At 40.7% G+C, this 26655-nt stretch overlaps 1 protein-coding gene across 3 annotated transcripts in view; it reads left to right on the forward strand.

Annotated features, from left to right (window-relative positions):
* The window catches only part of ENOX1 (ecto-NOX disulfide-thiol exchanger 1), a 504797-nt gene extending 480770 nt beyond the window's left edge, over positions 1 to 24027 (forward strand). For all 3 annotated transcript variants that reach the window (XM_038386734.2, XM_038386735.2, XM_043504538.1), the window contains 3 exons: positions 13892 to 13994; positions 16710 to 16795; positions 23094 to 24027. In XM_038386734.2, the coding sequence (XP_038242662.1) occupies positions 13892 to 13994; positions 16710 to 16795; positions 23094 to 23225 (321 nt within the window). In that variant the 3' untranslated portion in view covers positions 23226 to 24027. The remainder of the gene's footprint in view (positions 1 to 13891; positions 13995 to 16709; positions 16796 to 23093) is intronic.
* Positions 24028 to 26655: the final 2628 nt, after the last annotated feature.

A 26655-nucleotide genomic window follows, 5' to 3' on the forward strand; every position in this document is an offset into this window, starting at 1 on the left:
AGTGCTGTGGGGTGCTGAATATCTTTAATCCACGTTGATTTCAGTACTTGTGGCACCTTAGAGATTAACAAATTTATTTGAGCAAAAGCTTTCGTGAGCTACAGCTCACTTCATCAGATGCATCCGATGAAGTGAGCTCTAGCTCACGAAAGCTTCTGCTCAAATAAATTTGTTAGTCTCTAAGGTGCCACAAATCCTCCTTTTCTTTTTGCGAATACAGACTAACACGGCTGCTACTCTGAAACTTGTTGATTTCAGTGGGAGTCGAGGCCGGTCAATACCTTGCAGGATCCAACTCCTGGTTTTCATAGAGTATAGTGTGTGTGCGATGAGCTACAAGTATTCATTCAGCTTGCAAAGTTTAATTTACACATGCAGTTTGTGCTGTTCCAAATATGCAAGAAAATTGCGGGATAAATTTTATCACCATGTAGGTCTAATCCTTTGTTTGAAAAATCTGATGATTATTGCTATTATTTGTAAAATGTCAAAAGTGTGCGAGGCACTGTACAGACATGTAGAACAATGATCTCTTCCCATACCAAATTATCTTCAGACTGCATGAAAAATAATATTTCCGTGTCACCAAGAATCTGCACCCTATTTAATACTTTCAGAATATAAGGAAATGACCTGACCACCCATGTATTTTTAAAAGTAAATATCAAGTGACTTTAACATTAGTCATTACATACACATTGCATAGTGTATAGTCAAATAAAATATTTGTGTTCAAATACTATGGTAATGAGAGCCGTATAAAAAGATAGCTGAGATTATTAGACAGCTATTTTGACATTATTGCTAGTTGCCCAAGGTGAAAGTTATAATAGTAAATGTTTTTATACCAAAACATAAAAAAGTGTCTCTCTGGCAAGTGGACTGGAAAAATGGTATGTCAAAAACACTATAATGCAATTAATCTCCACTCCTGAAAATATTTCTATCATGCAGGATAAAACCAAACAGACTAATCTTAGCTGCATAGACATGCATTTTATAGTGTTTCATTTGCAAGATCTTTTATTTGTTGTTCTAATTTTTCTTCTTTGTTGATGATGTACTTGAAATGCCAGTTAATTTTTCAGAGTTGTCAACTGCTTATTTGTTAATGCCAACACACTTCTTAACTATACTCGCATCGTGTTATTTTTAATATTAGGACAGTTTAAAAAAGAATTGCGTGCGGTAGCAGAAGAACTCAGTGCTAGGTTGAGACAAGGCACCAAAGATAGGTTAACCCCAAAGGTCATGCTTGACTTGAGTGAAAAAGGACACTAATTTATTTTCAGACATTTTCAAATGATAAAATTCTTAAACCACTTACTAGTAAAACCTGTTATAGAATTGACCAGTAGCATAGCATGTTGTAACGAGCTAGCCCTACCCCATTAGCTGGATTGCAGAGGGATGTGGATCAAGAGAGACGCTGTGGGACTAGGATTAAAACAAAGTGTTCTGGTGGTGGGTGGTGCAAGTAAAGTCTTTGGGCTTGTCTACACAGGTGTTTTAAAGCAAATCAAACCAAATGAAGTTTGAAAATGGTTGCATACACACAACACAATCCATGACTGCCGCTAGCTCCACATTTGCCATGAACTCTGGAGTCTGGTTGCCAAGTGTATCAGGTTTGCTGTGCATTGAATTAGTGGGGTCTGCTGTTTGTGTGGATTCAATTGCTGCACACCACTTTTGTTTGCATGCTTCCAACAGCTATCCCACAGTCCTTAGCAAATTAATCATTACTGACCTTTCCATTCACCTCTCCTTGCTCTGGTGTCAAGTTCTCAAGACATCTACTCCCCCCTTTAAAAACTGGTGCAGAACCAGAATTTGCCCATTTGCTCCTGGATCTAAGTGTATCGGCATTCTTGCAATATAACCATGACAGCACTACAGAAGCCCTACAGCATGCCTCGTGCAGCTGCTTGGAGGCGTGTTGAGACTTTGGATTTCCTTGTCATGTGAGGAGAAGTGTCGGTGCAGGAAGCTCCAGTGGCCAGCCACCAGAATAAAGACCTGTTTGGGGATGTTCCCAAGCACACGTCCAAGAGGGGTCATGACAGGGATGCTGACCAGTACTGGATAAAGAACAAGCAGCTTAGGAGTAAGTACATTGAAATGAGGGACACAAGGAGACAATCTGGCAGGGGATATGTGACCTGTCCATTTTATGGTGAACTGGACAGAATGCTACACTATTATATAGCATGACCCTGCCAACACTGTGGCACCTGCTGGCTGCACTCTCCCCCACACTGAGAATGACTGGCAAGGCCCACTGGAGGTTGAGCAGGAGGGTGCTGGAGAGGAGCTTTCCCCTAAGATCCAGGATCTGTTGGAGACCCAGGACCCTGATATCACCCAGCTGGAAAGCCAGCAGCAGTCATGCCCTCTGCAATGTACCCCAATTTCTGCCCGACATCAGCCAATCCCAAGTCCTAGCCAAAAATCCAGACCAGGACTGAAAAGGCAGAACTCCTGGACGGAACTTTGTCATGTAAGTACCTATCATTTCAATGTATTTATTATTATTGTGCTATACAGCCGTTCTGTCTTCTGCTCCAGGTACCCCATGGTCACTGCCATTTTAGACAGATGAGAGCAAGGAGCTGTTCTGAGAATCCAGCCCTCGCCTCCCTCTGTAAACTCACACTGCCTGTTCGGCCCCACTGCACATGTTTCCAAAACGGTGGCTGCTTTGCCTGGGCAATTCATACTCCTAGAGGAATTCTCCGCCTAAAAATTCTGTGCACAGTATTTTAAAATTCTGCAAAATGCTACATATTTTATTTGTAAAAATAACACAATATAATCACACCGATTTCAATTGTTTTGGTAATTTATTTCAAAATACCTGTCAGCAACTATGTCTGTAACAATACAGACAACAAAAAAGATTCCCCCAGGAGTAGAAAGTTAAAGAAACCCCTATGACAATCTAGCTCCTGTTTCTCTGTTATGTTTTGTCAGCCACCTCAGTCTGAGAGTGTCACACATGCCAGCTGGACACATCTTGGGGGAAAACTCTGCCCCTCCAGTCTTTTAGTGGATTCTTGTTTTTTTGCCCTGCCCCATAGGGTTACAATTTTTCAAGTTGCCAAATAGAGGGTACTGCCACAGGAAGCGGGGGAGGGAGAACTGGGGTAGGTGGGTACAGATGTGGGGGTGCTGAAGGGGTGGGTATGTGTACTCTGAGGAGGTATTTTGGGGGTACCCGTGATGATATTTTGGGGTGCTGGAGGAGTAGGTGTATGTACTGAGAGGGAGTATTTGGAGGGTGTTTGAGGGGGTATTTGGGGGTGCTGGAGGTGATATTTGGAAGATACTGGAGGGATGTATGTGTGTACTGAGAGGAGGGTATTTGGGGGCACAGGAAGGGGCTGTGCAGGGTCCCCGTGGCCCAGACACCTGCACTCCCTCCCCCAGAACCCATCTCTGAGGTTCCTCCAGAAGAAGATGGAAGAGGCTGGGAAGATCCTAAGGGAGGTAAAGTCATGTATGCATACTAAAAAAGTGCTATCATGTCCTGTATGGAATGTGAACAATAAGTGACTTTTTCCTCCATATTTCCATGGCACTTACGACAATCAAACCATCAAGGACCATGCCTTTATCTACTGCTAAGAGGCAAGCCAGCCTGAGGGGTTGGGAAAGGAAGACTCAGCTCAAGAGGTTTATAGAACTTATGATAGAGTCCCAGGAGAAGACCACACTAGCTGAGAAGTGCAGGCAGTACATGGTGACCCAGACAGAGAAGGAAATGAAGCTCTCCCAAGAGATCATGGCAGTGGCCAAGAACAGTGTTACAGAAGCCAAGGGCAGTATCACCATGGCCCAGGACAGCATGGAAAAAGACAGGGAGATGCAAGGCAACTGAGACCAACTGTGGCTACTGAGACCATCAACAATTCTTCCCCTCTTTACCCATTCAGCACTTATCCTAGAGACCATTCTCCTCTCAGATCCATCATCTGCCCACCAAGAAGACTGGCTTCTGGAAGCCCAGCACTTTTGACCCCTGCAATGCACCTGCAAATTTTGAGCTGTGGTACTCAACCCCAGAACTCCCACATGCAAGAAAAGGCAGAAGGAAGACCTATATGTGCCTATAACTTTAAGCTACCACCACCACCTTGTTAGTTTTGCACTGTTTGCATTGTTGCACTTTCAGTTTGGTTTGCACTGTTGCTTTGTTTAAAGATTTCCTTTTTGTTAGTCAGTGAGTAGATTGTTCTCGTAAATGTATTTGCAAATAAAAAGCTATTATTTATCCTTCGGTTCAATTAAACTTTATTTTTGACCTTGTTACTGTTCCTTCATAATAAAAACCTTTTAAAATCCATTTTGATCCATTATGACTCATCGTAGCATGTAACACACAAAATCCTTTAAATGAAGCTAAAATAATCCATACGGCTTCACAAAAGTATATAGGCAATGTCCCACTTCTACAACCCACAAGCAATACTGGACTGCTCACAGTCTATCTCACCCCCCATGGATTAGCAGCTGAATGCACAGCTACACATGTTCAACCATGAGACTCAAAATATGAACAATAGGCATCCCTGACAATATTCTCCCTGGTGTTAGCATCCTCTATGGGATGCCATGCTGGCTGTTTAAACCACCAAGCAAGCATCAGTACTTCAGCCTCCCACTGATCATTGAGGCTTTCCCCTTTGGTCTCACAAATATTGAGCCGAGCACAGCACAAAGCTATAATGGTCAGGACATTTTTTTTCTGCTGCTTCCAAATGATTCTATGACAGAGTGCTGAGAGCTAACAGCTGTCCCAACACTCTGATCACTTAAGCTCTGATTGCTTCCCCCAAAGAAGACTTGACTGAGGAATGAAGTACTTACCTAATCAGACTTGGGGCTGGGAGCATTAAGGAGCTAATTGTCCTGTCAGCTGGGAGGGGTAGTTAAAAAAGCACAGGAAGGAAACACAAAGGGGAAAGGCTAGCAGAGCTGAGGCAGAAGGGATTTCAGGAGGATGAGATCTCTCCCTGGGGAATGGTCTCCACACGACTAATGTCCATAGTGGTCTTGGGGTCAAACACCCCTTTCTCCATTAATTTAAATAGAACTGAGTTCTGAACGATCCTCTCATCATAGACCCTCTCAGAACACCCTGCATTTCTGTCTGTATACCTGCTGCAGTGGTTGACCATTGTGAATAAACACTCCTTTCTGTTTATAAATTCTGCACCCGGGCAGTGGGGCAAATGATAATTAGCTGTCCTAATACAGTTTGGGAACCCCATGTGTGCAAAGCCATCACTAATCTCCTGAGCATTATAACCCAGCTAGCTAGTACTTTAATGGCATAGCAGACCTGCATGAGATTGGTCCCAACGGTTCATCTCTCCAAGCCGAACTGGTTGGCTACAGACTAGTTACATTCTGGGGAGGCCAGCTTCCAGATGGTAATGATGACTTGCTTCCCTACAGGTATGGGAATGCATTTTGGTACACTGTCACTATAGCTCTGCACAGATCTCAATCAAAGTAGCCCTCCCCATCCCAAAGTTCTCGCACCACTGCTGGTGATCCCAGGTCTGCAGAAAGATTCTCTCCCATCAATCCACGCTGGTTTTCCAGTCCCAGAAATGGCACTGAGTGCTGTGTAGCTGATCCAGGAAGTGGTCGTCTAGTTCCAACAGCTCAGCATCCTCATCCTGTTGCAAGAAGCTTCATGGTATTCTCCTGCTACCTGGAGGAGCCACTGATTCTGCCACTGAACATTCTCCTGCACCCACACCTGCACCATCTTCTCGGTGGTGCAGTGGACAGAGGCCAGTGCAGAATGTGCCCGGGTTTGAATGCTGTAATACAGCCCTAGCAGCCTCTGCATATTCACACTTGCTGCCATAGCAGCATGGTGCATTTCTGGGTCCTTGCTGGCAGACAACAATTTGAAAATGATGCTAGCCCTCCCAGAAAGGAAGAATAGGGCAGAGACAGTGGAAACATGATTTTGGGATTTTTTATTTCAACCTGTCTGGCTTCTGCTTTGCATACTACAATTCACAGTGAAAACAAACCCACAATGCACACTGCTCGGCTGTGAAGTAAAGAACCATGGGATAGACCCCAAGAATGCTACATCCTCACTTCTCAGCAAACTGCCACCGTGTGTTCACACAACTCAAATTGGACAGGCATCCCATGTGCATGCTATTGGTGAGACTTGCATACTGCAGATTACCAGATGCTCATCAAAAACCTTCACATTAAATCCCTTATGTAAACAGACCCTTAAACTGGAGTGAACTAGCATTGTGTGCCTTGCAGCAGCCCTCTGAAATAGTTCTTCTGCTAAAGCAAAATGTTTTTCTAGATTCCATCACAACAGCAAGATAATTATATCACTCAAATATTAGAGACTTTCTAATTGTCAGAATACTTTCAATCAAATAACTGGTAAAGAATCCAGGATGGCCATCATGAGAGAACATGTTGAAAAGCAGAGGTATGTAAATATCATCCTCTTTCTTACTGTTTGGGGCTGCAACTTTTCTACTGTTTGAGGCTGTGTGTCCCTGATAGCTAAGAATGGACCTGACCCGATGAGCACTGAAGTCAGTGGAAAAGCTCCCACTGACTTCAGTGGACATTGAATTAGACCCAATAGGGGCTGCACACCAAGATTAAATTATTATTCTGTGTGGCTATGGAGACATATGTAACCAATTGTCAGCAATTGTTGAAAGAAATGAAAACTGAGTTGCAGCACTTAAAGGTTGGGGCAGCCAAAAGAGTTTGTACGAGGGTTAAAAAAACAAAACAAAAAACTATATCTAAGTGTAGTGTAGAAAGAGGTAGTTTTAAAACTGTTGGATCCCAAGTAATTTTATTCTAAAAATGGTTAGTTTAGAGAAACAAGAAATGGTAAGCCAGCTCTATTAATTGTTTCTCTTACTGCCAACTCGGGGATGTCTCCATTATTTAGTCACACCAGCTTTTTTCCATGCTTTAGGGGACATCCATGATCAAGCAAAATAAGGACAATTATTAAGCATAGCTATTTTATTATTAAAGACAGGAAAAGAAACATTACACAAAACACAAATGACTAAACACAAATAATAAACTGGTTACTTCTGTTACAAACTCTTGTGTATGTCTCTCTGTGGAGAGCGTTTAACAGAAATTATACCTTTGAGAGTGGACCGCATCTGAGGGGCTCTTTTCTCTTCGTAAGTGAAGACCAAAGTATATTGTTGTCCACAATTACTGTGAATTCAGTTTTAGTATCTTATTAGATGCTTAAAACTGTTTAGGTATGAGCAAAATAATTTGTTTAGGGGCAAATGAAATCTGTCTAGTTATTAATAATAAACTAAACAGTTTATAGCTGGACAAAGTAAGCAATCTTAACTATGAAATTCAAAGAAGATTTTTAAATTAATTACTTTGAAGAAGCCATGTAAGGAGCTGTCCTAAGCCAGGCCAATTACAAATATTAAGAATCTTAAATCCAGCTATATCCCACTATTTTGCTGTTTACCAATGTCTAGCCCCTATCTCTGCTCCAGGCGATTAAACAGTAGAAACTGATAGTAATTTAAAAAGAACAGGAGTGCTTGTGGCACCTTAGAAACTAACAAATTTATATGAGTATAAGCTTTTGTGAGCTACAGCTCACTTCACGAAAGCTTATGCTCAAATAAATTTGTTAGTCTCTAAGGTGCCACAAGTACTCCCTTTCTTTTTGTGAATAAAGACTAACATGGCTGCTACACTGAAACCTGACATAGTAATTTAAGTTACAACAGAATTTGCATAGCCCAGTAAAATCATTACAAGAGTTTTAAATCTAATCCATTGGCAGTCTTAGTTAACTTTCTCTCATCAATCCAAGTTGAGGTCTTGGGGAGGTTTACCTTGGGTTGGTTTCTTCCTGAGTCTTCTCTGTCTGTGGTAGCATGCTTGTAGAGCGGGACCGGATGAGTCATGGAGTGCTTGCTGTCTAGGCAGAGTAGCAGAGGGGCGGTGTGTAGGATGCTCACTTCAGAGTCTTTTATACTCTTCTCCTTCCTATTTTCATGAAATGATAGGAAAACACACCTCTCACAGGCTAGTTTAAATTCAAGTTGGTTGTTGTCACTTTCATTGGCATCACGCCTGCAGGGTTGGCTTAGCGGACACTTTCAGCTCCTGAGTATGCAGTTCATTTAATGAATATGCAACATTTATTTAATTGTCTTTGTTCTTTTCCCAGCAAGAAAGATCCAGATAACTTTTAAAGTTAGTTTTAATTCTTTCTTTGTATTCAGTCCATTTTTGAGACTTGATTTTATTAGCATTTGAGTGGAAATAAAATTGTTTTCAAACAGTCCAAACATTCCTGTCCTTTATACACAAGTTTTTAGCTCCCAGAAGAGACTTTTTAAATTAGATAACTCTTACAAAGACTTTAGTTTAAATATGTAATAGTTGACTCTGCAGAACAATTTCTGGAACGCCAATTTTCTTGTCTTCCTAAATTGTTGAGGGTTTGCTTGTGCACTGCCTGTAACTAATTCATTCCCCATTAATATAAATATTTTGCACTTAAATGGCCTCTTACATTAGTAATTAGTTTTGCATCAAATGAGCTTACTATATTTATATATACAACATCTTATTATTCATACAACAATGCTATCAGGCAGTTACTATATGAAGGTTTACATTTAGATAGAACATATTTACCAATATACATTTTGAAAGCTTATGCCATCTTAAACATTTGAGAAACAGCAAAGGTTTTCATCTTTAAATGGAAACGTGAGTTGGAAGTAAACAATATCTTCTGAAAAACATTTCCCACCATAAAAGTTCCCCAAGTTCAAAGAAAAAAGACTTTAGGGGGTTTACAAAATAAATCAGTTTCAATAAGGATATTTCTGGAATTCTTTGTGTAGGTTTAAACTCAAGTTTTCCTTTAAAAAGAAAAGAAGGAGCTGGTGTAGGCTCACTTTACAAATATATTTATGGCTCTGATAACACACCCTACGTTCCTTTTTACTCTACTTAAAACATGAATAGTCTGTCTTTGTAATGTTTGCTTGTCCTTGGGAGATAAAAACAGAAACCTTCTGGAATTTCTTTGATTAGCTCTAACACTTTGTAACGTAAATAGCTAAATATATGTATTGTTGTATTTCCAAGCAGCATGGCTATAACATTCTTGTTGCTATATCTTAACATTTAGGAAAGGTGAAAACAAGTTTGAAATTAAGTTATAATTGTATTAATCTGTGTTTGCATTAATATTGAGGTCTCTTCCTCACATAAGAAGAAATATACTGTAGAAAACAGGTGAACTTCCTACTGTAGGCCAAATTCTATTCATTGTTACAATGAGATGATAGGATTGCACGGGTATAAATGAGCAGAATTTTGCCCATATGTTTAAAATCTGTGGCTGAATTCTGCAGTCCTCAACCAAGCAAAACTTCTATTGGCATCGGTAACAGTTTTGCTCAACTGAGGACAGCAGAATTTGGCTCTGTGTGTTTTTTTCACCTTCAAAAATATAAATTGCCTTTTCTTCACATGCTTAACTATATCTCCACCCTGCTCTGGATGGCCTGCGTGCCTCTTGCTTTTGTTTCAGATACACAGCTTTTTCCCTCCTCCTTATCTTTCTTCAGAGAAAGCTTGGGGCTGATAAGAAAGGGTAGCAAACTGCTTATGCACAGCCAGCACTCTGCAGTTACTCCCTATGTACCCTGCACTGCCAGACACCTAGTAATGTCCTTCTCTACTTCCCCTTCTCCTGCTACTGTTGGTATAATTGCACAAAACAGCTGTTAATCGGGCTTTGTATCGTCAGTATAAATGTCAAAACGTGCTGTGACCTCACACAAAGTGTACCTTTTACTGGGTGCTTCACAAAGCATAATATTCTCCATGCCCCACAAAATCCTGCAGAATCCCCCCACTCCACGCCACAGGGAACAGGCATTTTCAAGATGCTCCATAAGTAATAGTTTCCCCCCAGGTTTTCAGACAATTTTCAAACCTTTGGATTACCTGGATAAGTCAGAGGCTTTTTAAACTCTCTGGATATTTGAATTTTGCACACTGATCACACAGCCAATCCATATTCCAAACAGTATATGGAAAGTCACAGACATTAAGGTCCAAATGTTACCTGTCAAGCACAGCCCTGAGTAAGGGTTAAAGTAGAGGGGAACTGAGCTATTGTTCCAGCCTTAGAAAGCTCTATAGACTAGTGTGTGCAGGGAAGAGTACCAGGAGAGGGCACGTGCCATGTCCCTACCTACTCCCCACTTCTTTGGAGTGGTTAACATGCACAGGGATGTCCTTGCATGCATGGAAATGCATGGGCTTCTGTATTTGCTAAGCCCAAGGGAAGAGGGCACACGGATGTGTGTGTGAGGAGGAAGGCTCTTTACATCCATCTCACCCCTTTACATTAGTGCAGGCAATGGCCATAATCTGATCATATAAGTGATATGCTGTCTGGCAATTTAATGCCAGGGGTGATGTCATGCTTTCCTGTGGGGGAAAAAAAAAAAACTATGGGAGAATTGTCACATCCACAGAGTGGGCAGGGGACAGAGACCTACCCTGCTGAAATCTCATGAGCTGCAGAGAAATCCCGTGATTCTTGGAGTACCCACAAGAAATCTGCATGGAGACCCAGCATCGCCCCACTACTCCTTAGGGGCCCTGTATCCCTTTGGCAGCACAGCTCCCTTAGGAGCCAGGCTCTTATTAGTTCTCTGCCTGTAGGTGGGCCCAAAGATTTGTGTGTGGAGTGGGACCCTGTGTGAGATAATGATTGAATGTCAGCATTACTTTACCTAGAAATATCCCTGCAGACTTGCAACCGAGAGTGACTCTCCACTGATCTGATCCAAAACCATGGAGCCCCAAAAGTGAAGCATCTGCAGACTCGGAGGAATCATGCCCCCTCAGCCCAGGCCCTGCTTGCTAACAACATTTGGATCAAAGTGGGAGAGGGGAATTCAAGTCCTTTCATCATCTGCTTGAGAAAAAATTAAAGTGATACTCTGGCCCCACTTACACCAAAAGGTCCCTTTTTTTTTGGTAATTGTGCTAGCACCCTAAGGAATGACTCCATCCGCAGAAAGGTTTGCCTTATATGTAGTCTGTCCTTAGCTGTAGCATTCTAGTCATGCATCCATGTTCTACAGTTACCTGATGAAATTTGTGACTAATGAATACTCCTGGGGCCATGTCCCTAATGGCTTCCAAGTGCTATCTAACCTGGCTTATGACAGCCACATATTCCATTTAGTCCTTCCAAGGTCATTTCACTTCTAATGAATACTAATTTCTCCATGCTCAGCCACACTCTTCGTCTTTATTGCAGTAACAGACAGATGGTTGCAAACTATTTATTTTATAATGAAAGTTAGTAAAGGGGACTGCATAAAGGCCCAGAAACTAACATCTGCCAAGTAGAAATGGCCTCGAACTAAGGGTGGAACAAAGCTGTACTCGAAAATGGAGATACTCTAGTGCAATGTTTCTCCAACAGTACTACAGAGACTGCTGGTTGCTGACAGCACTGCTTATGTCACAGGGGTGAAACATCTGTCACTCTGTAACCCATGATCCTTCCAGTTAGTTGTAGCCTGGTCCAGCACTCTTCGAGTAAATGCCCAGCCAGGCTGACGTAATTTTCCTGTTTGCAGACACAATTTGTGCCTGCAAAAAATGCACCATTTTTTCTCCTGCCCACAAGTGAACTGTGTAGATGCAAATCATAGTGGCTTCATACCCAACTATCAAATTTGCGTCTGAAGCATATACAATAATTAGATACATAATTAGTAAGATTTTCACTCACAATATAATTGCAAGTGCAAATGTTGGATGAGTTACAGGTGAATTTTTTTTTTCAAATATGAACAGGGTCATTTCCACTCCTGGTTCCTACCAATGTTGCTACTGCCTCCTTTGACAGTTCTTAGCTGCCCTCTCTTTGCTATGGCATGAATCCCTAAGCCAGACTTGGCCATATTGGCCATCAAATGCATACAAATGGTTCCGTTCATCCATTTCATCATCTTCTCTGGGACAGCAAGTCTTGCACAGAAGAATTTTATTCCCTGTAAACCCATTCACTCTTAATTGCTCAAGTGCCTGCAACCTGCTTTTTAAGCATCCTCTGTGTCACTAGCAAGATTAGCAATGTTTCCCTGCTTTCTACTCTCACCATCCATCCAAGCAAGAACAACTTCCTGTGACTTCCTCTAGTCTCCATTAACACTGCTCCATAAATAATACCGAGGGTTTTGCACATCCTCAAACCTGTCCATTAGATGAGACACCATCTGCTGTCTAATGCCAAAGGGAGTAGAGTTTCTTTCCCTGTATCACCGCTCGACAAAACTTTCTGACTTTCCAAAAAAGGTAGTCAGGTGTTTTGGGGAATTGTTTTATCAAGTGCCCATCTTGTTGGTCTCTCTCTTCCCTCTCAATAATTACCCTTTTTAGAATGCTTTTATATCCTTGGAGACAAAAATTATATCTTAATGTGTACGGTCTCTACTGACTTGCATTGCTCTAGCTTCATGCTGTATTCTCCTTCATCTTCCTTCTAGCCCAATTATTCTGCTCATCGGGCCTTCCCTCCCATTGCAGAATCCATAGATAGATACATTTACAGGCTTTCATTAGTATTCTTCCTCCTCTCCTTTTTGTTGCCCAAAGTCTGCAGATTAGTACTTACTTCAGCTGTGGGTAGTGTCTGGAGCAGTGTCATTAGTGTTATCCATCCCAGGGATGATGATGATGATGTTATCATTTATTATTTCCATGACAGTACTACAAGTTAGTAAATGCCAAGATGACTTTCTTGTCTAAGAAGTAGAGCTGGTTGACAATCCTGCAAAAAAAAAAAAAAAAAGTCAATTAGTTGAAACAGAATTTTTTTTGCAGGAATTAATTTTTTTTTTAAATCAAAATTGTTGAGACATCATTTTGAAATTGTCATTTTCTAAATGAAAAATTCAGTTTTTTCTAGTTCCAAGCCACTTTTTGTTTCAAAATTTGTAAAAACGTTTAAATAGAAAATGACTGAAATTGAAACAAAACAATATTCAATATTATCAAAACAAATTTTTTCAATTAACCCAAATCAAAAAATATTGGATTTGTGGGACACAAACGTTTCTAAAATTGTGACTGTCCTGATTTGGGATAGGAACATTTTAAAAAATTTCATGGGACAGGAAAACAATTTCGTGCTCAGCCCTACCAAGCAGCAGCTAGACCAAACACAGCTACTTAGGTGACTGTCCATCAAGATTTTACCTTAATTGCTGCTTCTTGGAACCAACATTGCCCTCCAACACACACACACGTTTCTAACTCTTTTTTGTCATGCTGGTAATTTTAAAAGTCAATTACCAGAGCAGAAAGTTTGTCACAATGATTTTTATTTAAAAAATGTGGAATATTCACAGCCTGTCAAATCCCTCCTTCTGTGCCAAAAAGCCATGTAAATATACCAGTCCAACCATATTACTTGGTTGTTGTCTTTGTTCTGAAATTTTCTTAGGAGGTTATAAGATCCCCATTCTGCTTGCTGTAAAAGTGGAATTTTCTAAATCTCTCTAGTATGTACCTTCTGTCATGTCTAATAAAGAGGCAGCTGTGACAAAGTTGGCACCTACTATATACAGGAAATTCCTCTGCTTGCAGCAGGTGGGGAAACTGCTTCAAAAAGGCCTTTAATATTCTGCAAACAACTCAATTATTTATAATGGTTTTGTCCTTAGCCGTAAATTAAAGTAATGATCTCTTACAGGGAGAGTTAAAAAGCAGCAGGCAGGTTTTTTCTTGAAATGAATGAAATCTACATAAACACCTGTTTTGTTTTTAAACTTTATAGGAAATCAATGTGTTGACAGTAGCATTGGTCAACCAAGAGAGAGAAAAAAAATCTGAGAAACGAAGCCAAGGTCTAAAATCAGAGAAAGAGGCATTGTTAATAGGTAAGACAACTCAGTACTCAGTTCATCACTGCATATAACAACTAGAAAACATTATTGTGGAATAAGCAACCTGGAAACTAATGTTTATTGTTAATGTACGTTTGCATTTAACTTAATTGAATTAGAACTAAAGACTGTGCTGCTTATCATTCACATGTGTTCACACTGGTTACGGTCAAAACAGCCACATAATAAAATAAATAGAAACGTTTTGATCATAAGGGATACAGGACCAGTCCTACAAGGCTCACTCACATGACTAAGCCTTACTCACCTATGAAGACCTACTAATTTTAACATAAGCATTTCTTATGGAGGACAAGTTGCAGGATATGCGTCTATGCGTGTAAGGTGACAATAGATACTGAATTTAGTTGTTCCAGGGTCTCATGGAATAGAACAGCGTGAATGGTTATCTACCCATTGCACTAACAAAATAGGTATAAGAGAAAGGAATAGAAACAATATGGAACAAAATAAGGATGCCCTTAACAATTTCCTTTTTTTTTTTTTACATTAGGTGACAGTTTACAAGAATAGGTATGGGAAATACCACAAGGACAGTTAATACTTTAGCATACCTAATGAAAAACTTTAAAGGGAAATTGGTCCATTCAAGGAAATGAACTGTGACTGGCATGACATGATACAGTGAGGATGGATTGTGATATATAAGGTTGTTAGTTTGGGGGTTTTTTAATTTTGGATCAGACATTCCATACATAATTTCAGTCCCAGCATTTGGCTTCCTTTTCATTGTAACTATAAATGAATGCCTTTGATTTATTCATAGATAAATTGAGATAGATGACTTGGTATATTGAGAATTTTATGTAGAGCTTTTCTCCGCTAAGTGACCAGTTATTTGAATCCAGCCCACTTTGGTAATTATCCAAAGTAGTTACCACTTTATAGCTGTCCCATGGCTCATTTGAAGTGAGCATCTGGTCTCAGTCTGGTCCTAATGGGCAGATGTCCACATCAGATAACCATCATCACAACTGGTGGTCTTAATGGGAGCCAAGGACTGCATGGGCATGGAAACCCAACATTACTCTTTCCTTTCAAGATCAGGGATGAGGCACATTGGTGATTGGTGGGCGGAGACTTTGCCCTATATCTGCCCGTTCTCTAGAATTGTCAATATTTCACAAGCACTAAAATTCACTTAAGAAAAGCTGAATTACTAAGTTGGTATCATGCATCTCTAGTCAATAATTACAAGCATATTTTTAAGCAGCCTTTTATTTCATTTACATTAATTAAAAATGGGCCATAGGTACAGAAATCAGATCTGAAGGAGGTGTTTGGATCTGAAGTTTTGGTTCAATCTATAATGAAGATGGTGCCATTAGCAAACTGAAGACTGAATACAGGTTTGGATTTCCAACAGATCCAGTCAAAGTTTAGTGATATTTAGTTTGGGCCCATCTCTGCAATTATTGGCAGAGACCTTGATCCTGCAAAGATTTACATATGTGCTTATGTTTATACACTGTGGACGGCTATTTCCATTGATTTCCATGGGATGACCTGCTATGTAAGTAAGTTTTTGCAGGATCAGGACCAGAATTTGCAAACATAACTGAAAATCTGAAAGAGGAAAAGGAAAGATGTAAAATGAGTTAAGCTTTACTTATCTTTTTCTAGTGTTGCCAGTGTTTGGGAAACGCTGAAACGTAACGGGGATTCTATTTTAGTCAGTATCAGCAGGGTGGCCTGCAGTTCACAAGACATAGTGACCCATTTTTGTAATTTGTAAGCATTTTGCTCTTGCTCTGTTTATGCCTTAAAAATAAAGACCCTACCCCCTTAAGGTTTATTAGTTAAGAAACTCAACCAAAGGGAGTTGAAAATATCTTTGAATCTTGCTCTTCAACTCTCAGCAAATAGTGACATGCATGCTGATGACCATTCCATATACCCACTTTTCATGTAGAGAAGGAGAAATGGGATAATGCTTTTAATATCAATGCTGACATCCAACATCCTGCTTTCTCGATTCGTCACTATTATGCTGACACTTGATTTCCACTGCAGGAAAAAAAAAAAAAAAAAAAAAAAACCTCTAGATTGAGAATCTGACTCCTCCTCAGCCCTTTATTCCCAGACCTTTTAACATGATCTTGTAAATTGCAAGGAAGAAAGACAGAGCTTGCTCCCTTTTAAGGAAAAAAAATAAGTAAATACGGCAGGAAGGATTTGTGCTTCTCTCAGCAGCACTTCGGGGTAATATGTATTAAACACTTATCATAACTAGCAACAGTGTAATTATTAGAAAAATTTAAGGCAGTGCAGTTTCTGACACAGTTTATATGAAACATTTTCACAACAGAGTTTCCACTGAAGGGGAAATAGCAATAATTTTTCCATTTCAATATCTACTATTATATATTGGTAAATCAAGCATAAAATAGGTAATTGAAATGTTTCCAGCAAGTCTTTGTTTAGAAATCCCTTTATTCATCTGTATATTCCTTGGTCACTTACTTGCTAACTGCTGTCATTCCTGAAGATGAGCAATTGTGTTTATCGTGTTACTATGGCTGTGTTAAAAATGTACTGTTCTCTTTTGTTTGTTGAACTATGTAAGAAATATAAGAATCGTAACTCAGACTGAAAAACTTGCAATGACTTATTCAGAATTACTGTGTTTAGACATACGATATATTGCCTCAGGTAAGTTCAATACCTTGTGTGTTTGTTTTAATACAGGTATCATATCCACATTTCTTCATGTCCATCCTTTCGGCGCCAATATAGAATACCTTTGGTCTTACATGCAGCAGCTGGACTCTAGGGTAAAAAAAAGTTAATCAAAGTCTGGTTTCTTTGTAGAACTTTTGTTTTGTTCTTTACAGCATGTTAAACTCGGCATGAGTGTCCTTGAGAGAGATAATGGGATGTGGGGTTTGGGGATTCGCAGTCTACATTCATTCGCATATTACGTTGCACACATGTACCTGAGGTCTTTTGCCTTTCATTACTTTGCTGTGCTTTTGTGGCAAGGAAGGCTGTTGTATTAAATGGCAAAGACTACCACGCTGATTCTAGGAAACATGATTCTTATTTACTTCATGTAATTTGTAGGAAATAAATTAAGATGTAGGTTTAGCTCTGGCCACCAAAAGGAGAGAGGATGGCCAGACAGAGACCTTTTCTTGGGACTGTGCCTCTTAGAGAGCCTTGTACCCTGCAATGCGTCCCTCACCTTAACCCAATGCTGCCCCTCAGAGCTGAGAATGCTCTTGATACTTGGATCAGTGAGCCCTCTGCGCACTTGGAGCATGAATTATGCAGTACAAATGGAGAGAGGAGTATAAAGCACTGACAGGGCTGCAGGCTGTATCAGAGGAGCTACAGAAGTGGTCACTACCTCAGGCTATAGCATGCAGATGGACCAGGGGAAGAGACTACAGTAAGATAGATAATACACTGTCTCTCTTCTGACTTCATCCCATCCACATAATCAACACTGTGCTTATGAAAAATATTCTTTGCTCACTGGCTAAATGTGGTGATGCCTGTGTCAATGAAACAAAAGTCTGATTAAATAAGTGAAATTCATGTTCCTATTATCTCTTCCTCTGGCCAGTATAACTTGGTTCTAAATAAACCCTTTCCTTCTCAAGTAAGGAGTTAAATACTGCTGTAGCTATAAAATACAAGCGGACATGAGGCACTTAACAATGATTTGCATATGTGGTTGTTGAGATACAAGTAACTAGTTACATACTCTGGGTCAAATCCTGCACCCCTTATACTAGTGACTTCAACTGACTGCAATAACCTCCCACTTCCTGTCCTCCTGGACTCTCCCCTCTTCAATCTATCTAACATTCGGACTATAGCCCAGGTAATGTTCCTTTCCTTCTGCTCTGACTATGCCACTCCTCCCTAGAACCCTTTCATGGCCTCCATGCAAAATAGTGCAAGGTAGAGATTAGTGGAGACGCCTTAGCGAGAGCCCCATTAGTGTGAGAGAGAAGGGGGAGCTGGCAGGGCCCTGAGCCTTTGCAACTCGCTTCCTGCCATAGCAGCCTGTTTGTCAGCGCATCACAGGCTGTCATTTTCCTCTGTCCGGAAAGAGGTGGGTGCAGGGTAGGACTGGGTAACTGGATGGCTGTGTTTTCATTGCAGAGTTGTACAAATCCGAGTGATGACGTATGTCTTTCTGTATCGAGTTCAAATCCTGGTCCTGACTTCCTAGGCACTTAGATCTCAGCCCCTTCTTTCCTCCACACTCCTCGTCCTATGCTGTGCTCTGATGCTCCATATCTTCTCGCACTCATGCTTTAGTGCCTCTTTTCATGCTGTTCCAAATCTCTGGCATATACTCGCTCTGCCAGTCAGCCAAGTGTCCTCACGCATCTTTCAAATCCCTTTGTAATACCCACTGCTTTTGATTAGGTTTCAAATGCTGTCCTCTCCCGGGGTTGCCCACTCCTGCTTAATTATCAATATTTAAAATACAAGCTCTGTGTGCCACATACCACAGTTCAGACTGGTATTTGTTGTACCCCTTATGCCTCTTTTCCGTCTCCCACTTGCCAGTTGGAATCATTTCCTGTGTTTAATTCAGGCCCAGTGCTGCAACCTTTACTCACACGAATTGTCTCATGGACTTCACTGGGAGCATTCACACGAGTAAGGGCTGCAGGGTCAGACACTTAGGTTGTAAACTCCTCATGGTGAGCTGTAGCTCACGAAAGCTTATGCTCTAATAAATTTGTTAGTCTCTAAGGTGCCACAAGTACTCCTTTTCTTTCCTCATGGAATGGACCTTCATCTCTCTCCCTTTCTGTAAAGGGCTGTTTAAATTTGCAGGGCTACATCAGTGCCAGATAATAAATGTGGACTGCAGGATTTGGCCGGATGAGTTTACTTCTGAAGTGACTGACAGTAGTATGCAATTACTTTTTAATAACGTGATCCTGAGATGTAATCTCAGAGATTAATTTCATTTACTTTCCATGGATACCTTGTCATTACTAACCTAAACAGGAATGATAATGTCATAGTACTCAGGTTGGCTGCAGTCTCGCTGTGCAACTCACGTGTTACCCAAAAGTAACTTGTTAGCAATTACTCTTATGAGAAGTAAGAAAAATATGTAACAGATTTCTTTTTGGCTGTAGATTGATTGGCCCTCACACTGACTCCCTCTGGCACTTTTCTGCAAATCACTTAAACTCTGCCTCAGTCTCCCCTTTGGGAAAATAAAGGGGTATGGCTAATATTTTCTTATCTTGCTGGGGTGGTGTTGTTAAGCTTAATTTGTATACTTCCTGTTGGTAAAGTGCTTTGAAAATGAAAAACACTACCATAGTAGTGTGCTAGTAGTGTTAGTAAATAGATTTGTAATAAACCTGTTGTCCACAGAACTGGAGGATACTGCTGTGAATAACAAATCTATTGCACAGGAAGCAACAGCAGTACGTATTTCCCCATTATTTTTTATATTATGATAGTGCCCAGAGGCCCCAGTCAGTATTCAAGCTCCTTTGGGCTAAATGCTGTATAAACACACAGGAAGAGACAACCGCTGCACACAAGGAGTTTACAGTCTAAAAAGACAAAGACAAATGGTGGGAAGAAGTGGTACAGAATACAAGCAGAGTAATCAGGGTTTTGAGAGTCCCAGAGTTTTGAGTGCCCAGAAGTGGGACTGGACGATGGGATGGATCACCCAATAAATTGCCATGTTCTGTTCATTCCCTCAGAAGCTTCTGGCATTGGCCACTGTCAGAAGACAGGATACTGGACTAGATGGACCATTGGTCTGACCCAGTACGGCTGTTCTTGTGGCCTCTATTTTATTGGTGGTATCTGAGGGAAGGAAGCTGAATTTATACTGCACTTCACTATTCTAATGTAATTTTAATTTATTTTTGCCCATTTTCATTTTTTAAAATACATATTTTATCTAATTAATTATTCTTGTCTATTCAGATTTTATTTTCCCCCATACCATGTGCCTTACCACTGACCCAGAATAGACACCTGTAAGACCAAGATGGAACAGTTTCCATGGTCATTCTGTTTTTGGCCTCTTCGCTGATTTCTGCAAGGGTACCACTGTCGTGGTGATTTATGTTTTTTGGGTGATGATGGGCCCATCTTTCCAACTAGAAATTTGATTGAGGTGTCCAGTTCACATAGCTCACCAAATGTACTGAGATTTTGAGTGACATGGAGGCAGAAACAATGCCTCCTAGAGCTCTGGGACTGCTGCCAAATCCTCAGGCAGTGTACCATAGAGTTCTTAACCTGCAGGGGACCAGCTGTCACTGTGCCTTAGTGGGTCACAGCTGAGAATGCCAGGTTCATGACAAACTGCTGAGAAATAGGGCAGACTCACCCCAAACTGGTGGTTATTCCATTATTAGATTATACCAAGCCAGTAACAAAAGTAAACTTCTGTCTTACCACACTGGTTAACAAGAAGTCAGAAATGCAGTCTCCTTAGGCATTCCAGCCCTTGTTTCACCACCCAGACACTGGACTCTATGATGAGTGGTTACTGAAAACTAATTTCATCACATATAGGGTCCTCTAATCCCAAGAGATTAGCCACATAGCCAGGTCAGTATATAACTCAGATCTTACCCAATAGTCATGCTGTTGCCAATCCTTTAGAATCTGATATCTAATGGCTTATTTATAAGAGAAAAGAAAGAGGAGAGAGTTAAAATGGTCAAAGAAATCATACATACAATCATTGCAAAGTTCTTGGATCAGTTTTGTAGCAGTGATGTTACAGATTTATGGCTTGCAAAGTCTCTTGGAACTTCCAAAAGATTGGAAGGTCCTCAGTTCATAGTCAATATGCTCCTTTTAGTGTAAATCCATAGTCCAAAGATCAGAGCAGGAAAAAGACAAAATGGTGATGCTTTCAGGGTCCTTTATACCCTCTCCCATGTGGAGGGACTGCTCTGAGTCTTAGTTTGTGGAAAATTACAGGCACAAGATGGAGTCCAGGGTCATATGAGCAAGTCACATGCACTTGCATGCTTTGATAGGAGCAACCATTACCCATATTCTGGTTAAAACATCCACAGGAAGGCTCACCGGGTGGGAAGGAGCTGCTTCTATGGCCCATTTTGAGAGTTACGTGTTCTTTAATAGGCCACCAACTTGAATGGCCTATTCACAATGTGCTCGCTAGACTGGATTAACCTACCTTCTCGGTGTTACTATAGGAGCAAACACATTTGAAATACTGGTACATAGTCAATATTCATAACTTTAGACACAAAGATGATACATGCATACAAACAGGATAATCATAGTTGATAAATTGTAACTTTTGCATTGATACCTTACAGGACATACTTTGTATACAGTTTGGTGTAATTGTCCAACAGTGGCAATATTAATGACATAAATGGTCATATTTCAATCATACAGGATCACATCAGCTCCTCTTGCCAATGTGGAGAAGGCCCTGCCCCACTGTGACCATTAGCACTGTAGAGTCCTTGTGCTCAAGGGAGCTCAGGGACCAGGACTGTGGCCCTGTCCTCACACACCACTTGCATGCCCACACAGGGTTCAGTGCAATCTGGCCCTTAATGGTTACCTGCTAAATTTAACCATAGTTTATGAAGTAAACTATTTTAAATACTGCTTCTACATTTTAGCTTAGCTGAAAGTGCCTGACCAAACCTTTACCAAAGAAGCCTTTTTTAATCATAAATGTGGAAACTAAAAAGTAAAACTAATATGTTATGTTTTTTTCAAGAAAATTAGAGTGCTGAACCTCAAGACCAGTTAAAGGGTATACACTTCTTAGAGAGACTAAAGTAAATGTTATGCAATGATAACAGCCTAGCAATAGTATTTCTTCCAGTTATATATTGTTGTTCTTTTATAATACCAGTCCAGGTACAAAAAGCAAGACCCATGCTGCAGGGAATTTACATTTGTGTTAGAGTCAGGAGATTCAGATGTGTGGAGTTAATGTTAACAAAAGGGCTGACCGCTAGCATACCATTAATTTAGTACAAAGCTGCAGGGTTTATGTATAGGACAGTCCCGTAATAAAGATGGCAAAGCTGCCTGATTAGCATGCATCTACTGTTCTACTGAATCTTAGAGCATTTCTGCAAACAAGCTGATAATATGGTTGATTTTGTTCTCACTTCTACCTGTGCACATCAGAAATAACTGCAGGTAGTGATGTATAGGGTGAGTGAGCTCAGAATCAGATTCAGTGTCTGTATGTCATAGCTTACCTTGGCATAGATTTTGGGTAATACTAGAGGGTGTGGGCGATTCTCCACATGCAATATAGGGAGCATTCCATGTGCTTTCTGCTACCTTGTGGCCATGAACAAGGTGCTGTCGAGAACCCCATTGGGGAAGATAATCCCTCCTCCTACCCGTAAATGGCCTATGTGATGGGAGGAAGAACAATAGTGGACAGTTCAGTAGACTGCATTGTCTTTAAGGGCAGGCTAGCTGCTATACTCGTCTGTACTGTGTGGGATTCTCTTCCAGGAGCTCTGGTGACTATGCAAGTCCCCTTCATGCTTCCTCTTCCAGGCCAATGGTACAAAGGGCACAACCTATCCTTCCCTGACCCTACCCCAAGTAACATTTCTTCCAGAACTGAATTTCTGAGAAATGTCTAAAATGAGTAGGAGGCCACTGAACTAGGACAAGAAGCAATGGGCTTAATCTGCAGCAAGGGAGATTTGGATATTAGGAAAAACTTTCTAACTACAAGGGTAGTTACACTCTGGAATAGGCTGCTGGAATCCCCTCACTGGAAGTTGAGGAACAGGTTGGATAAGAAGTTGAAGAACAGGTTCTGGGATGGTCTAGGTTTCCTTGGTCCTGCCTCAGTGCAGGGACCTGGACTTGATGACCTCCTGAGGTCTCTTCCAGCCCTACATTTCAATGATTCTGTACAATAGTGGGAATATGGATCTAGCTGTAGATGGCATAAAATGTTATAAACTCCCAAAAAGAAATGCTGGGATTTTTAGTTGACCTAGAAAATGTTTCTTCTACCTGTATTCTCTAAATTTCCTATTTCTTAAATATAACCCAATTGTTTCTCACTGTATTTTTGCTTTTCCCTCTCTTTCACAGATCTCTGCAAATGAAATAGAAATGCTTTTGATGAGATTGCCACGCATGTTTAAACAAGAGTTCACTGGTGTAGGAGCAACATTGGAAAAGAGGTGGAAGTTTTGTGCCTTTGAAGGAATTAAAACTACCTGACTGTGAATAGTAAAGAAGTATGCAGAAGAAGAATTCCTAAAGCATGGCAGAGTTACAAAGTATTAAAGTATGAAATTTGGCACACGGAAGTACATTTTCAGAGTTATCCAAGCCTAATTTTAGTTACATTTGTGACGTTCTCTTGTGAGTGGAAATGTGGTTGTGCACCAGTTCCTAAAAATAAAAATATAAAATATTTTAAAATGTGAAACATCTGTTTCCTATGAAAACTGAAGATACCACTGAAGACAGTCATAACGATGTCAAGATATTAACGTGCTATATCTAAGAATAGCTCACTGAGCAAAGGGATAAGGGAAAAGATTGCCTCGTTATGGTTGCTAAGCTACAACAATGTATATGTAATATGTAGCAGAAATCATTACGTTATGTTCCTGAAAGTCTTTCCATTAAGTAAGTAATTATACAGTGAGAAAAATTATCCCAAAAGAAAACTTGAAGATGTGTCTGAACAGTTATTGTCTTTTGTAAATTAAGTTATATGCTGTTCCAGGGATTTTTGCCTTATTGAAAGAGGCCTGAAAATGTGATTGGACTCCTCAAGAATGCTTTATCAAGAATATTATTTTTCTAATGTAACTATTCCTCATTATAAGTTCCTTTAACATGGATTGCGTATCAATTTTCATAAATATGTAAATAAAAAGGAAACCAGTGTTACTGTATTGTATTTGGTATGTAACATTCAGGTTTATGCATCAAAATAAATATTCAGTTCATTACTGTTAAGGATTTTATAGCAAATACATTAATTTTTTTTCAATAAATTTGACTTCTACCATATTGTTTTTACAAGTTGTTGTTCTGATGTTTCTGAATTGTTACAAATCCAAAAGATGTCTGTCACTGTTTGCCCTCCTTCCACCAAAGCCAGCTATTGCAAACCTCCCAATGAAATGTGTTGAGTAATGAATCAAAGAAGAGACTGTAATATTAGTCTAATCAAAGGAATTAAAATTAGCACCAAAGGAAGCTCCAAGGTGAAGATTGTGCTTTTACAAACTGAACAGATTTCATTTTGTTTTAAACATATCTAGCAAAGCAGCAAGGTATTTAAACAACCAAAAACAAAGCCATAAATTTCACATTTTGCAGTGTTTTGCTGTGCAGCTACGATGCAACCTTGGTGCTTGAGGCAGAATACAAAGTGCATTTTACACTAACAAAATATTTGTTGTTTACTGAAAACTGTATTATCCCCTGCCACAATTTTTTTCTAATGTAAACTCATGCGCTGTTGCACATAGTGAAACCCAATTGTTTAATGAAATGTGTATCTCAGACTAAACTTTCATGTTCTCAACATGCCATCATACTCACTTAGGAATAGCTAAGCTCAGATTTAGTGAACATCCCATACAAAGCCACATTACATTTGGTTTTCATGTACAGTAAATATTATGCAGACTAAAGCTAAAAACACTTATGTAAAAGCATTTGAGATTGTTTAACTCAAAACTGTAGTCATGTAATTTTTTTCCCCCTTTTTAATCAATAATAGTTTTGAGCATAAAGATTTCTATAGTAAAAAAATGCCGTATGCTGATCTTTTTGCACTTCCATTAATATCCCTAGTCAGCTGTATGACTGGCGCTTAATTATCACATGCTACCCTTCTAATACCTGAAATGGGAGTGTGACAGATGCATCCAGTTGTTTGATAGCTTGTTGCGTATGTGGCTTTTACCGGCTATTTTCTATGCATTGGCATAATATCTGCTTTTTTCCTCTTTCACTGTGCACAACAGTGTGGGGGTGCCTACCGATATTGCCCTAATTTTGTCCCCCAAAGGCTAGCTTCAAAGGGGACTTTGGCTTTGCAATGCCTAAAGTTTAGGCACCCTGCCACATAGCAGCATTCACAGCCCTGAGCTAAGCAGCCAGGCTCCTGTACAAAGCATGGGCAGAGATAAGCACCTAAAAATTGGATTCACAGACACCAGCAAGCTGAGCAGGATATCATCTAAGCTAGCCAATAGGAAATGCCATGTTCCTCAAATGGAGTTAAGGTGCCTAACTGCAGGCTGGAGCACTCCTTCCATTTGGGATTCTCAGCCATGAACTCGCTCTCCTAGACTTTGGCAGCTAGGTCAGGTCAGTCCTTTCTCATAATGGGAAGGTCCTTGACCTTCCCACCTCGCAGGGTCCTAGAGCTCAGGCTGCAGCCTGAGCCCGAATGTCTATACTGCAATTAAACAGCCCTTCAGTCCAAGCCCTGTGAGCCTGGGTCAGCTGGCATGGGCCAGCCACAGGTGTTTAACTGCATTGTAGTCATACCCATAGTGCACTTGGATTTTTCACAAGGTCCCTCACCAAATGCTCTTAAGCAAAGTAAGCAGTCATGGGATAAGCGGGAAGGTCCTCGCCTGAATCAATATCTGGTTAAAAGATAAGAACCAAAAGGATAGGAATAAATGGTCAGTTTTCACAATGGAGAGAAGTAAACGGAGGGGGCCCCACAGGATCTATACTGGGACCTGTGCGGTTCAATGTAGTCAGCAATGATCTGCAAAGAAAGTGAAAGGTAACGTGGCAAAGTTTGCAGTGGATACAAAATTATGCAATAGTTAAGTCCAAAGCTGACTGCAAAGAGGCATCTCACTAAACTGGGTGACTGGACAAGAAAATGGCAGATGAAATTCAGCATTGATAAATGCAAAGAAAAAATAATCCCAACTACACACATTGGTTTTTGCCGGTGGGTGCCCCATCCCAGTTCTGCCCCTTCCCCAAGGCCCCGCCTCACTCTGCCCCACTCCACCTCTTCCTGCCCCCACTCTGCCCCCTCTCCTTAGGTCCTCTCCCCTGAGCATCTCCTGCCCACTGCTCACTCCTTGCTGCCTCGCCTGTCTTGAAGGCGAGGTGTGTGTGTTTGGGACTGGCAATTTTCAGCATATTTATACACATCTTTCATATTCTGTTATTGACTGGGTGTCTATCCTTGGCATCGTAACAATGTAATCATTATTAAAATAGTAATGAAATATATAATTACATTATCATGAATGTATAGTAAAATCATCACACTCAGCTACAAGCTGTCTTCACTAACATCCCAGTTTAAAGATATTATGTTCGCTCTGGGCTTCACAGCTGCTTAGGGCCTGTTTGGGAGCTGAGGGCCACTGATGACTGTGGGAAGAAGGTGGATGGGAGAGACAAGCGGTGGAGCGTCTTTCCCCTCTCTCTGCCCCTTTCGCCTCTCCCTTCCTTTCGCTCTCCCTGCCCCTTTTCCTTTCTCTTGTTTCTTCCCCAAGTCCTTGCTCCCTTTCCTGATGTTTCCCCTTTCTTGCTTCCCACCCATGTCCCTTTTCCCATCTCTCTCCTTGCTCCCCATCTCCTGGTGGCTCTGTCCAGTACCTGCTCCCACCCACCCACTCAAAATGGCAGAGGAGGTTCCCCCTCCTTG

The sequence above is a fragment of the Dermochelys coriacea genome, chromosome 1, assembly GCF_009764565.3.
Source record: "Dermochelys coriacea isolate rDerCor1 chromosome 1, rDerCor1.pri.v4, whole genome shotgun sequence".
Taxonomy (NCBI): domain Eukaryota; kingdom Metazoa; phylum Chordata; order Testudines; family Dermochelyidae; genus Dermochelys; species Dermochelys coriacea.